Genomic DNA, 14,330 nt, shown 5'->3' with positions numbered 1-14,330 from the left:
AAGCTGGCCAAGGTTGAGCCAAGATGTTCCCAAGTTAGTTGGGAGCTGAAATTTGTCACTTGCCATCAGCCTCTACATGGATCAAATCATGAGCCACGGCACCTGCCAACCCACAGCAGCCCTTGAGCAGAGCTCAAGGTGGAGACTGGGAGTGAGGCACTCTGTGCTCTGGGGAAACTGGAAGGACAGGTCTTCAGATAGATATTTTTACAAGATTTTAAGCCCAATTCTGACATCTCCTTATATCTGGAAAAACACTAAACTGCTTCAAGGTGCTGTCTATCCTCGTGACTAGTAATAACTTTCATGAGACCAGCAGCAAACTTTCTAAAATGTGTGCATGGCTGCAGGCACCTCCCCCTTTACCACTTATATCTTGATATTTCCCCTTTCCTCTTTAAGGTGGTATTTCAGAGCTGCCTGAAATATTGCCTCCTGGGCTGTAGGTAAGTAGGCAAAACAAAAGATATCCTCTGTGAATGCAGTCACTCCCAAGGAGGAGCCAGTGAGCATTAGGGAACTCAGGAAAGAAACAAAGAATACTGGCCCAGGGCTGCAGTGTACATCAAAGGAGTGATTCCAGGAAGCCCAGCCTTTTTTTGTTTTTTGGTTTTTTTTTTGTTTTTTTTTTTTTTTTTTTTTGCTTTTTAGGGTGGAACCAGGCTAGGGGTTGAATCAGAGCTGCACCTGCCCGCCTACACCACAGCCGTTGCCAAGCGGGATCCAAGCAAGCTGCATCTGTGACCTACACCACAGCTCACGGCAATGCCGAATCCTTAACCCACTGAGCAGAGCCAGGGATCAAACCCACATCCTCATGGATCCTAGTTGGGTTCCTTAACTGCTGAGCCATAAAGGGAACTCTGGGAAGCCCAGACTTTTACATCTTCCCAGAGAAACTGGTTTTGTATAAATCTTCTGTAAATCTGGTTATCTATAAATCTTCTGTTTCTACTATCTTCCCTTTGTTGCAAAAACTCACATATCCTAGCTTCCCCCTCACCCCAGAGTGGTTTCTCAGGGCTACCTGAGATGCTGTCTCTTGGGCTTATGTCCTAATTTTGCCCCCATAAAACTTAACTCTCGGGTTGTGCATTTTTTAAGTCCACATAGTCCAGACTGCAGACTAATATTTCAAAGAGGAAAGAGATCGGTCAGGTGTTTGAGTCTATGTCCCTGAAAATATGTAACACTGACACCTCCCGAGGGTGCTGGCTGGGGTTTCTGGTATTGGTGAGGAAATTGACTCAATTTCCCAGGTTCCTCTGCCATCCCTGTGCCCAGCCTGGCATCTGCCCAGTCCTCCTGCCCCGAGAAGGTGGCCGACTCTGCAAGTCTTCAAGGACGATGCTCTCCAGGTATGAACCTCTTATGCCGAGAATCAGCCTGGTAAGAGGGTTAGGTGTGGGGAGGTTTTCCAAGGATCAGGAGAATCAAAGCAGGGAAGTGTTTGGGACAGCAGCCAGCCAGGTCAGTCCTTCGGGGTGGGCCATCTCCCCGGTCTGCGTTATGGCCTGGACCAGGCTTGATACAGCCGCGCATCTTCCAGCAGCTCTACTCCCACTGGATTCCCAGGAGCTCGCAGCTGACGTTCCACAAGCGCTCGGCCGTTTTGTTATTCCGGGCCCTTGGCGACACCCAGGCCCTCTTGCAGTCACTGGAGGGCAGAGAAAGAGGGTGAATGTTCAGGAGTGAAAATGGACAGGCTGAAAATGTTTACGGCCTCTGCCTCAGCATGTATTTCTAAATGTATAAATAAATTGAATGACAAGAAATTAACTGTATTGCAATGCAGTTTTAAAATGGTTAAAAACAAATGTGGAGGGGGGGTTCCTGTCGTGGTGCAGCAGAAATGAATCTGACTAGGAACCATGGCATTGCGGGTTCGATCCCTGGCCTTGCTCAGTGGGTTAAGGATCTGGCGTTGCCGTGAGCTCTGGGTCTGGCGTTGCTGTGGCTGTGGCTGTGACTGGCAGCTGTAGCTCCAATTCAGCCCCTAGCCTGGGAACATCTATATGCTGTGAGCGTGACCCTAAAAAGCAAAAAAAAAAAAAAAAAAAAAGAAAAAAAAATGTGTGGTATAGTAATGTGTTACCAATGTGTTATGTGACAAGAGCTGGCTCTAGGTCTAATCACCATCAGTAGAGCTGCAGCTGCCAGCTTACACCACAGCCATGGCAACACAGGATCTGAGCCGCATCTATGACCTACACCACAGCTCACGGCAATGCCGGATCCCTGACCCACTGAACAAGCCCAGGAATCAAATCCACATCCTCATGGATACTGGTCAGGTTCATAACCCACTGAGCCACAAGGGGAACTCCTTACATCCTATTTCCATTAGTGCCACCCTGGAGTCTGGGCATTTAACATTACTGCCTTAAACATGCAATAAAATATTATAAAGTCACTAAATAAAACTATTTTCAAAGAATACTTAATTAATGGGAAAATGTTAGTGATGTGAGAAAAGTTCCCAAGCGAAAGCGACCTTCTGAGGTACCTGCAATAACTGCAATGTGAGATGAAATTATTTATAGTTTTATTGGGGACAAAGTCACAGTATCACTGCTGCTCCTGTGGTTTATTGCCTACATTCATAATCAAAGGAAATGCCAAATTTCAGATGGAGGTTAGTGGAGTTAAAGATTAAATTATCTTTCCAAGTTTACAGACCCCTTGAATTCTATCCACAGACTCATTTGTGCTCTGTGAACCTCTCAGTACCCCTGTTTTTTTTTGCGGGGGACCAGATAGGGGGCTAGGGCAGAGCACACTGCTCATGATGTTTTTCTTTAAGCAGAAGTTTTTTCTGGAGTTCCTGTTGTGGCCCAGCGGAAACGAATCCAACTAGTATCCATGAGGATGCTAGTTCAATCCCTAGTCTCGCTCAGTGGGTTAAGGATCTGGCCGTTTCTGTGAGCTGTGGTGTAGGTCACAGATGCGGCTCCTATCCTGTGTTGCTGTGGCTGTGATGTACGCTGGCAGCTACAGCTCTGATTCAGCTCCTAGCCTGGCAACTTCCATATGCCACAGGTTCGGCCTTAAAAAGAAAAAGAAAAAATAATTTTTTTCTAATTATAAAAGTCGTGTACCACACTTGGAAAACGCAGTACTGATGATGAAGAAAAGCCTGCTATTTAATTGCTTCCTTACACTCTTTTCTCCTTTGTGTATATATAAAGCATTTCTCTTTCTTTCTTTTATACAAAATTGGCATCATACTATACCTAATTTGGGTAGGATATCTTGTTAAAAGATATACATTTTGGGGAGTTCCCACCGTGGCTCAGTGGTTAACAAATCCGACTAGGAACCATGGGGTTGCGGGTTCGATCCCTGGCCTTGCTCAGTGGGTTAAGGATCCAGCATTGCCATGAGCTGTGGTGTAGGTCACAGACTCGGCTCAGATCCCGAGTTGCTGTGGCTCCCTCGTAGGTCGGCAGCTCCAGCTCCGATTGGACCCCTAGCCTGGGAACCTTGATATGCCATGAGAGTGGCCTTAGAAAAGGCAAAAAGACCAAAAAAAAAAAGAAAAAAGATGTACATTTTAATTATACAAGTAATAAATTAATACATGATCTTTAAAATTTAGTTTTCTTTTTGACCACGCATGTAGCATATGGAACTTCCCAGGCCAGGGATCAAACACACACCACAACAGTGACAATGCTAAATCCCCAACCCACTCTGCCACAAGGGAACTCCTAAAATTTATTTTTAAATAATAAATACCTAGAGTAAAAAGGTTAAAATCCTTCTTCACAACCCCCGACTCTTCCTCAAACTCCCTGGAAGTAACTACTACTGATGTTTTGTTGTGTATCCTTTCAGCCTGTTTTCTGTACATTTACAGTGAATAATTACATAGTTCTATATTTTAGTTTTCTCTCATATCACCAACATTAATTAACTATCATTTGAAAATACTTTTATTTAGCGACTGTATAATATTTTTATCCCATGTTTAAGGCAGTAATGTTAAACACCCAGACTCCAGGATAGCACTGTCTAACGGAAATATGATATGAGGAGTTTCTATTGTGGCTCAGTGGGTTATGAACCTGACTAGTATCCCTGAGGACGTGGGTTTGATCTGGCCTCACTCAGTGGGTTAAGGATCCAGTGTTGCCGTGAGCTGTGGTGTAGGTCACAGATGCAGCTAGAATCCAACACTGCTGTGTCTGTAGCATAGGTTGGCAGCTGCAGCTCTGATTTGACCCCCAACCCAGGAACTTGCCTATGCTGCAGTGCAGCCCTAAAAAGCAAAAGAAATAAAAGAAAAAAAGAAAAGAAAAAAGAAAAGAAATATAATGTGAACCACAAATGAGAGCCACGTATGTAATTTTAAATTTCCTAGTAAAAATTTTTAAGTATTTTTTACAAGTAAAAAGAAATGGGCAAAATTAATTTTAGTAGCATATTTTCTTTAAACCAGTACAGCCAAATCATTTCAGCATGTACTCAATATGAAATTATGAATGAGATAGTTTGCATTTCTTTTTTCATACTATGTCTTTACAATCTGGTGTACATGGTACATTTATAGCTTGTCTCAGTTGGGACTCGCCCTATCACAAGTGCTTAGTAGCCACGTATGGCTTGTGGTCACTATACCAAACAGCACAGCTCTAGGGCCAGACTGCCTGGGTTTAAATCCCAAGTCTACCACTTACAAATTATATGACCTGGAGCAAGTTAATTATTCCCCACCTCACTTTCTTCATCTGTAAAGTGAAGATAGTAATATGATATACCTTTCAGAGGTGTGGTGATTACATGAATTAATACATGTCAGACACATAGAAGTGTGCCAAACCCTTTGTAAGAACTCAAGCAAAATTGGCTATGATCATTTATCCATTCTTCTATTGTTGGACACTGAGGTTATTGCCAATGCTTCAGTTCACAAGTGATGTGCCAATGAACCACCTTGAACCCAGTGAGACAGAAGAGCAGACTGGGCTGGATTGAGTCATGGAATGGGAGGGAGATTTAATCCCAGACTTTTCTTTATTCCCAAACTCTGACTACCCGTCGAGTTTGTGATAAATCTCAACACCAAAATGTCTATATTTTATATTGACAGATACTTGGCAGCACTAGGAAATAGAGTTCACACTGGGGAGACATGACTTTTCCCTGGAGCTTTGTGCTATGTGTTATTAAAGAATTCATGAAGGGGGAGTTCCCGTCGTGGCTCGGTGGTAACAAACCCAACTAGTATCCATGAGGCCTTGGGTTCAATACCTGGCCTCGCTCAGTAGGTTAAGGATCCAGTGTTGCTGTGGTGTAGGTCACCGACACAGCTTGGATCCCCTGTTGCAGTGGTGTAGGCAGGCAGCTGTAGCTCCAATTCGACACCTAGCCTGGGAACTTCCATATGTTGTGGCCCTAAAAAGACCAAAAAAAAAAAAAAAAAAGAAGAAGAAGAATTTACAAAGGAATTCAGCCAAAAACTTCCTAGGAAGGGAAATATGCTCCAGAGGCCTGCTTGTGTTCTTTCCATGGTCCAACCTACAGGGATGGTCTTTTTTAACAGCTCTCAGAAAGCTACAAAACTTACCTGGAAAATGTGGCACACAGGTTTCCAACAGAGCCAAAAAACCAATTCTTGGTTGGCCTACACCACAGCCACAGCAACACGGGATCCGAACCGTGTCTGCAAACTACACCACAGCTCACGGCAACGCTGGATCCTTAACCCACTGAACAAGGCCAGGGATCGAACCGGCAACCTTATGGTTCCTAGTCGGATTCCTTTCCAATGTGCCACAACGGGAACTCCTAGCCACCTTTCAAATGTAAGTTTCCTTAGAAAAGTAACAGCTTTGGTTTACTGGCCCAACCTGAACCTGGATTCCACGGTCATGCAGAAACTCGGTCACTGGTGGGGGGTGGGGTGCCAAGCCCGGGAGCCTCCGCACCTGAAGTACTTGCCGCTCAGGGGCTCCAGGCCCTCGGCCAGGGCGCAGTGCAGGCTGGTCTGGGCCCCCTCCCGCGCTGTTTTGAGGAAGCGGGAGAAGAGCCGCCAGAGCAGGCACAGCAGGAAGGAATGCCGGACCAGCTCAGACTGGACGATGCCTGGGTGCACTGCGTACGTGGTGACCCCCGTGCCTAGGACAGAGAGGGCACAGTTAGACCAGAGACACATTCCCAGCCCAGGGAGACAGCTCATCTCCTGCAGCAAAACGCACAGGTGAGAAGAAAGGAGGAACTCAGGAAACAGAGTCCCAGTGTTCAGAAGGTACCTCTGCTAGCCAGGTAGAATCTCACTAGGAATTCATTGATCTCTTCCAGAAAGATCTATATAGCCTTCCCGCTTTATGTGCTCCTAAAGGAATGCTTGGTTGAAGGTCCTTCTGTTTCATTGTCATCTCAATCTTTGGCTTAAGTGGTATCTTTGGAATTTCTATTGGAGGGGCTTAAGGGTAGCACTCTGGTTGGAATGGAGGAGGCCAGGACCTTGGTGTGAACTGAATTTGCTGGACAAGCACAGTTTAGGAGGTGTAGCTTGAGGGGGTGTTGATGGAAAGGATGGGGGTTTGCATGCCCCCAAGACACCCCTGCTGCCTCCACAATTTTTCGTACTTATTATGTTCAAGGGCTGTGCTACCTGTTTTTCGTGTTATCTCATTTGACTCTCAAAGAGGTTCATGAGGTAGATAATATGAAGAAGCCCATTTACAGCTGAGGAAACTGAGTTCTCATCACAAACAGGTTAGGTAAATTGCCCAAGGTCCCACCTAGGAGGTTGCAGGGCCAAGATCTGAACCCGATGTAGAAGAAAGAGCATGGACTTCCATAGACTGGATTTGAATCCTGGCTTAGTTAGGAATTAATGTATCTTGCTTGGGCGAGTTTCTTCATATATTTGTGCCTATCTGTTCCCTCGAAGGGAGGGGGAAAATAATAGCACCTACCTCATAGGAATATTGTGTTAAATGAGTTAAGACATGACTAGTACACGGCACACACAGTCTCTCAATCATTATTGTCATTATTAGTGTTTATTTTAATAATTACCCTATTCTTCTGCTGTCTGCATTCTGATAGTAAATACCGCTTTCCCCATTTTCTCTGGCTCATTGATGTAGCAACTGGTCCTCCAGATTCACAGATGTCAAAGCCAGCAGCTCAACAGAAACACCAGGGAGCACAGAATCATAGGATTAAGAGTGGCCTGACCTCATTTCACAGCAGAGGGGATGAAGTCAAGGGAAATTTTGTTTTTTTGTTTTTTTTGTTTTTTTGTTTTTTTTCTTCTGTGTCACACTCCAAGCATAGAAGTTCCCAGGCTAGGGGCTGAATTGGAGTTACAGCTGCTGGCCTACACCAGAGCCACAGCAACACAGGATCCAAGCCGTGTCTACAACCCACACCACAGCTCGAGGCAATGCTGGATCCTTTAACCCACTGAGTGGGACCAGGGATTGAACACACAACCTCATGGATACTAGTCAGGTTCATTTCTGCTGAGCCAAAACAGAAACTCTGAGGTCAAAGTAGGTTAAAGGGACATGTTCAAACACACACTTGTCTAGTAGCTGGTCAAGCAAGAACTCAGACCCAGGGGTCTGAAATCCAGCCCCAGCTTCCCGACTCCAGGCAGTGGGCAGCAGCTCTGTAGCTCAACAAATGGCGCAGAGAAGGAAGCACCCTGTTTTAAAGCGGGGACCCCACATTCTAGTCCTCCCTTCTTCACTTGCCATTTAATCATGGACTGGCCACTTCTTTGGACCTCAGTTTGGACCCATAAAATAGTAAAAACAGGAATTCCCACTGTGGGGCAGTGGAATCAGTGGTGTCTCTGGAGTTCGGGGATGCAGGTTCAATCCCCAGCCTGGCACAGTGGGTTAAGGATCTGGCATTGCTGCAGCTGTGGCATAGGTCACAACTGCAGCTTAGATTGGATCCCTGGCCCAGGAATTTCATATGCCACCAGGTGGCCAAAAAAAAAAAAAAAAAAAGTAAAAGTAATACCTTTCTGCCTGTTGCAAAAAGTTGTGAAAAGATCAGATAATAGATATAATGTGTGACAAAACGTATAAAGTTTATAAGTTCCTGACCCCTGTTCAATTTTAAGCTTCCCAAGGGCAAGGACCGTTTGCATATGGTTTATAACCTCATTCTCCTTAGTGCCCAGAGCCACCCATGAAATGTGCATGTCTGACCTCCTGACTTCAGGAGTTTCTGTGAACCTCTAATCAGGAGTGAAGACCCTGCTTTTGCTGTCTTAGCCCTGGCCCTTTCTCCAGACTCACCTTGGAGCCTCTTGGCCAGTTCCCGAGTAAAGAGCACGTTGGCCAGCTTGCTGTGGCAATAAGCAAAACCCCGGTTGTAGTGCTTCTCACCCTGGAGGTCGTGGAAGCGAATCTTGCCAGCATGGTGGACCACGGATGACAGGTTCACCACCCGTGCGGGAGCAGATGCCTTCAGCTGCTCCAAGAGCAAGTGCGTGAGAAGGAAGTGGCCTGTGAGGAGAGCCAGCAAGGGAGATTGAAGAGTGGAATGGCAGCCTGGGCTCAGGGTGTGGGAACGAATGATAGGACTGCAGCATTAGCTCACTATCTTCTGGGTGTGAACATTGGATGCCTTGAGTAACTTATTGCTAATGGTCAGTCAGTCTGAGTTAGTGGGCTCTGCAAGGCAAGGGCAGAGCTAGATTCTAGGTAAGGCAATAGAGAGCTAATCTATACTTATTTGTGCCTCTGTCTTTGCCCCAGTCAGGAGTAACTGCTGGCTTTTGACACTTTCCTCTGGCCATGATCACACAACTGTGGGCATGCACAGAAAGAAGGATGGAATAGTCAGGGAAAATAACATTTTCCTAGGAGCTGAGAACATGTTCTACGGTCTCCTCACTAGAGCCATCACCTTGAACTCGGAACCCTGGCCTCTCTCATACCTCAAGTCCTCAAGGTCTTCCTCCTCCAAAGAGCAACCCTTGGCCTTCAGTAATAGATATGACCCCCGCCAGCCAATCACAGACTTCTGTACTCCCTACATCTGGCCCTGCTTGGCAAGCCTTGCACTCCCAAGGTCCCATTCCAGAATGACATTCTTATTCTCTCAAGTTTAGACATTTCCTAATGGTATGAGAGGAAGGAGCTCTTTTTTTTTTTTTTTCCCTGTACTCCCTACATCTGGCCCTGCTTGGCAAGCCTTGCACTCCCAAGGTCCCATTCCAGAATGACATTCTTATTCTCTCAAGTTTAGACATTTCCTAATGGTATGAGAGGAAGGAGCTCTTTTTTTTTTTTTTTTCCCTGTACTCCCTACATCTGGCCCTGCTTGGCAAGCCTTGCACTCCCAAGGTCCCATTCCAGAATGATATTCTTATTCTCTCAAGTTTAGACATTTCCTAATGGTATGAGAGGAAGGAGTTTTTTTTTTTTTTTTTGCCATTGCTTGGGCCACTCCCGCGGCATATGGAGGTTCCCAGGCTAGAGGTCAAATCGGAGCTGTAGCCACCAGCCTATGCCACAGCCACAGCAACGCCAGATCTGAGCCATGTTTGCGAAGCTACACCACAGCTCACGGCAACGCCGGATCCTTAACCCACTGAGCAAGGCCAGGGACCAAACCCGCAACCTCATGGTTCCTAGTCGGATTTGTTAACCACTGCGCCATGACGGGAACTCCAGAGCTCACTTTTTTTTGTACTGGTTAGGAGGGGGATAATGAAGGAAAAACTAGTATCTCCAGTCTTTTGGAATCTTGATCTCTGTGAAGACCAGTGGAGATTCTCAGTGCTGGTATAGGGTCATCTCCCTACAGAGAACATGGCATATGCTTTGCTTTTCAGTCACTCAAGATATTTACCCAGGTGGTTGACTCCCAGGTGGGTCTCAAAGCCATCCGCTGTCTTGGAATATGGACACAACATCACTCCAGCATTGTTGATCAGAATATGGAGCTGCTTTTCCTCTAAAGGACACAAACAAGGAGACCACATGGTTAGCAAGAGTCCACTAGCTGCCTGTCCCAGTCCTGAGAGTTTGTTCCTTTCCTCTGGACCTGTCTCAGGGATATCAGTAACCACTGCCATTGGGCTTCAAATTTCAGTTGCTGATATCTTCCTGGACACCATTCATTCATTAGTTGGGCATGCAGTACTGTCTCTGACACAGGCTGGGCACTGGGCGTGCAGTGGTCAAACAAGATAGACATGCACCCTGTCCCTCATAGATTTCATAGTCCTTGGTAGAAGCTAGTTATTTTCCAAGATCCGGAAGAACTCTGGCAGCAGCATAACCTCCTCTAGTACCTGTGGCCACAGAAAGTTGGTTCTCAGGATGAAAGGGGAATGGGCATCAGGGCCACACCTTGATGCCAAGGTGCGAGCCCAGACAGGGAGCTTACACCTCCAACATTCCCATTGCTGAGGCAAAAGGATAATAAGGATCCTGCCCAGCCTGTTCACCTGCCACCCTGTGTCAGTTCCTTGCCCTGCTGGTTCATGTGGTGGAACCCGTCTGGTGGGATCCATGATGGTTCTGATCTAAAGGTCAGAGATGATCCAGGGTGGGGCAACCATTCCCACACCCGGCATCCTGCTTTCCTAGCTACCCACTGGGCCTCACCTGTCAGAAAGCCCTCAGCAAAGGCTCGGATGGATTTGGTATCAGAGAGGTCCAGTTTCCGCACCAGCACCTGGGAGTTCTTTGTATCAGCTCGGATTTCACTGGCAGCAGACTCCCCCTTCAGTACATCTCGGCAGGCAATGTATACTCGGGCTCCTGGGGCCAAGACAAACAGAGGGCAATGTGATCAGACCCTGGGCTGAAGAAGTGTCTAGTAAGTGAGCTTGGGGTTGGTGGACGGAGCATTCCCCCTACCCCCCCTAAAGCAGAGGGTAGCTGTATTGCCACTTCAGGATTCTTCTTGCTATCCAGGCTGTGAATCCTGGTTTTGGCACCCTGATTTTTTTTGTGTGTGTGTGTGGTCTTTTTTGGGACCAGCACCCATGGCATATGGAAGTTCCCAGGCTAGAGTTCAAATTGGAGCTACGGCTTCTGGCCTACACCCCAGCCAGAGCAACAGGGGATCGGAGCCACGTCTGCCACCTACACCCCAGCTCACGGCAATCCCAGATCCTCAACTCACTGAACGAGGTCATGGATCGAACCCACGTTCTCATGAATTCTAGTCGGGTTTATTACCACAGAGCATGACAGGAACTTTCTACACCCAATTGTTAATGTGGCTTAGGATCTCCTTTTAGAATAACTAACCTGAGAAACATTATACACAGACATCATTGTTGTCTGTGCTTCATAAAATAGGGAAGGAGCAGGAGGGAAGGAAGGTTTGTTTAAGGCCACAGAGTGGGTGTCACAGCTGGACTTGAATCCCAGGTTCCTTGAGTTCCTGGTCAGAGCCTCCAAGCCCAGGAGGAAAGACAAGGGAATTGGGCAAAGCTCCTAGCGAAAAAGGAGCTGCCCTGTGTACACGCAAGGGAAAGACTTGCCTCTGCGAGCGAGCTCTCTGGCTGTCTCCTTGCCAATGCCCGTGTTGGCACCCGTGATCACCACCACCTTCCCGGGAAGCTGCATGTTTGTCCTACAAACCCCACCAGCAAAGAACTTCCTATAGGTAAAGGAAACAAAACTTTTATGCACCATCCTTGCCAAGCCCAGACTGAGATACTTAAAATCCACCCGGTCTCAAAGAGGGATTTCTTGCCGTTGCCGTCAGGAGACCTAAAGAAGCTAATCTTCAGGGGACAACGACTTCCCAGTGAGCAAGGCAGGTTGGGAGGTCATGTGCCCGGAAGCTGCACAAGATCATTTGGGTAAAGAGAATAAGTGCTCTTGAGCCACGACTAAAGCACATGTTCCCTGTTAGATAGTAAAGCTGTCTCACTCTTCCTTGCAGAGGTTTCTGGGGGTCAGCTTCCTTTTCTGACCTGCACTAAAAATATGAGGAGGGGGTGGCCGTATGTGGAATCAATGGTCCTGAGCCCTAGGTCTTTAATAAGCATCAACAGTGGGTAACCTATGTACAGTACCTCCAAGGGTCCCATATACAAATAAGGCTCTTGAGCTGCCTCTCTGGTTTCAGAGAAGCCAGAATAGTCTGCCATCCTCTAGAGATTTCATTCCAGCCATCAGCACACAGAGGGAAAATCTCCCTTGTCAGACCTCTGTGCAGAGAGCATCCTTTTACATAGAGTTGACTTGACAAGTTCCCAAAAATAGGACAGGAGCGGGCAGAACTAACATTTTCTGAGCATCATCTGGCTTCCAAGCACTAGGCTGGGCACTTTTCACGGGGAATTTATTTTAACTCATTCTCAACCACTCTGTTATTATCCACACCATACAGTGGAGAAAGCCAAGGCACTTGCTCATGGTGGCAAAACTGGAATTCCAACCTAAGCTTCTATGCCTGGATCTAGAGCAACATTCTGTCCTTGTTATGTCCACTTGACCTTCTGCATTATCAGCAATTGAAAAACTCTCTACTCAGAGCAGACATTTCTTTGACGTCTCCAGAAATCTCAGAGCAAAAGAGCAATCCCAAAATGTTCCTTGACGGTAGCCTGAAAGGGAAGAGAGTGTGTCTCCTTCCCCAGAAGCCTGGTACTTAACAATGCACCCCTTGGCAGTGAGCACCCACCGTGACACAGCAGGGCCACCTTGACCGGGGAGTCAATGAGGGAGCTCTTCAGAGGAACCCAAGGGAATAGAATGAAAGTGCAAGAATTCCCACCTAAGTTGCCTATGAAGCCACTTCATAGAGTCCATTCAGCCTTCCAGGAGCATCAGGATTCAAACCAGCACCCCCTCTCCCAGCCCCAGGTGCTTCCTTCTTATGTTCCACCACAGCATTCATACCTCCTTCCCTCCTGCTTCTTCTGCCCTGACTTTCTCTCCCTTGGCTTCCATCCCTTTCTCTTCTTTCAGCAGCTAAGAACGTCATCTACCTACAGGCTCTGTGGCTCCCAGTTCAGGAGTTTATAAACTATTGAATGCGTTACTGAATTAAGACAAACCTGATGGATGGAGCTGTCACATACAGGAAAAAAAGGAAGGAGGTGAGCAGTCCCAAGACAGCCAGCATCGTTTCAACTGCTTTACTTGCTGCCGCCTCTGCAAAAGGAACTTCAACTCCACTCGGGCTCCTCCTGGTCTGGCTCCAACTCTTGGCTGCTTCTCTCTGCTTCCCTTTCCTCTGCCTCTTCTCGATCCTGGGTGCTCAGCAACAGCCTGGCTCTCAGCGTAGCCCAGAATCCTATTTAAATCTGAGAGCTGTCAGAGCACAGCCTGCTGGGAGATGTAGTCCTGGGGGAGGAGGACGGAGAGAAGAGCAGAACCTCACCCTCACTGGAAGACAGAAGGAGGGAAGATGGAGAACTGTCCCCTAACTCCTCAATTATTGATCTTGTCTAGGGAATGTCTGCTATCAAACACCCCACCTTCGCTCCTGCAAAACAGAATATCTAACTTTAGCAACAGACCCCATAATACTTGAAATACAAGTGTGATGAAAATAGAAAGACAAGGAAGAAACCTCCAGAAGAATGGTCAAAGAATTCAGGAGAGTGGTTTTCCTGGTGGGGAAGGGGTAGAGCCTGGGCTGGAGGATGTTGGTATCTTCCAGAGCATCTTCCAGGGGCCTGATAGCGTTCTTTCTTTGAGGTGGGTGCTATTACAGAGGTGAACTCCCTTTGGGAAAATTCACTGTCATGCACTTGATTTGTGCACTTGACTGTGTCTTATGTTCTGTTTCAATGATGTTAACCAACACACATACATGCCCAAGACAAGGAATAATGTTTCAGTGCATGGGTTCTAGAATGGGCTTCCTGGTTCAAATCTGATTTATTTATCAGATCTGTGGCCCTGAACAAGTTACTAAATCTCTCTGTGAACTCAGTTTCCTCACTTGCACAATGGGCATAATAAAAACATACACCTACATTTTTAAGCGATAAATAGGTAGAAGATTTAAGATAGAAACTAGCACATTGTAGTCACGGTATAAGAGTTGGCTGTGTGGGAGTTCGCATTGTGGCTCAGCAGTAATGCACCTGACTCATACCCATGAAGATGCGGGTTTGATCCCTGGCCTCGCTAGTGGGTTAAGTATCCAGTGTTGCTATGAGCTGTGATGTTGCTCACAGATGTGGCTTGGATCCTGCATTGCTATGGCTGTGGCGTAGCCTTACAGCTGCAGCTCCAGTTCGACCCCTAGCCTGGGAACTTCCATATGTGTACCTGCGGCCCTAAAATGAGAAAAAAATGATAATAATAATGAGTAAGCTCTGGGGTTCCCTGGTGGCTCAGCTGATAAAAGGATCCAGATTGTCACTGCTGTGG

The 14,330-nt window shown here is 46.8% G+C and overlaps 1 protein-coding gene across 2 annotated transcripts; it reads right to left on the bottom strand.

Annotated features, from left to right (window-relative positions):
* On the bottom strand, positions 624-13,224 carry RDH12 (retinol dehydrogenase 12 (all-trans/9-cis/11-cis)). 2 transcript variants are annotated; one of them, NM_001243402.1, is given in 7 exon segments: positions 624-1,657; positions 5,931-6,120; positions 8,268-8,477; positions 9,829-9,933; positions 10,590-10,745; positions 11,477-11,595; positions 13,004-13,224. In NM_001243402.1, coding segments are annotated over 7 exon segments (951 nt in total). In that variant the 5' UTR covers positions 13,072-13,224; the 3' UTR covers positions 624-1,554.

This window comes from Sus scrofa, chromosome 7 (genome assembly GCF_000003025.6).
Source record: "Sus scrofa isolate TJ Tabasco breed Duroc chromosome 7, Sscrofa11.1, whole genome shotgun sequence".
Lineage (NCBI taxonomy): Eukaryota > Metazoa > Chordata > Mammalia > Artiodactyla > Suidae > Sus > Sus scrofa.
Note: the sequence above shows the minus strand (reverse complement) of the source record. Positions and strands in the feature narration are given on the sequence as shown.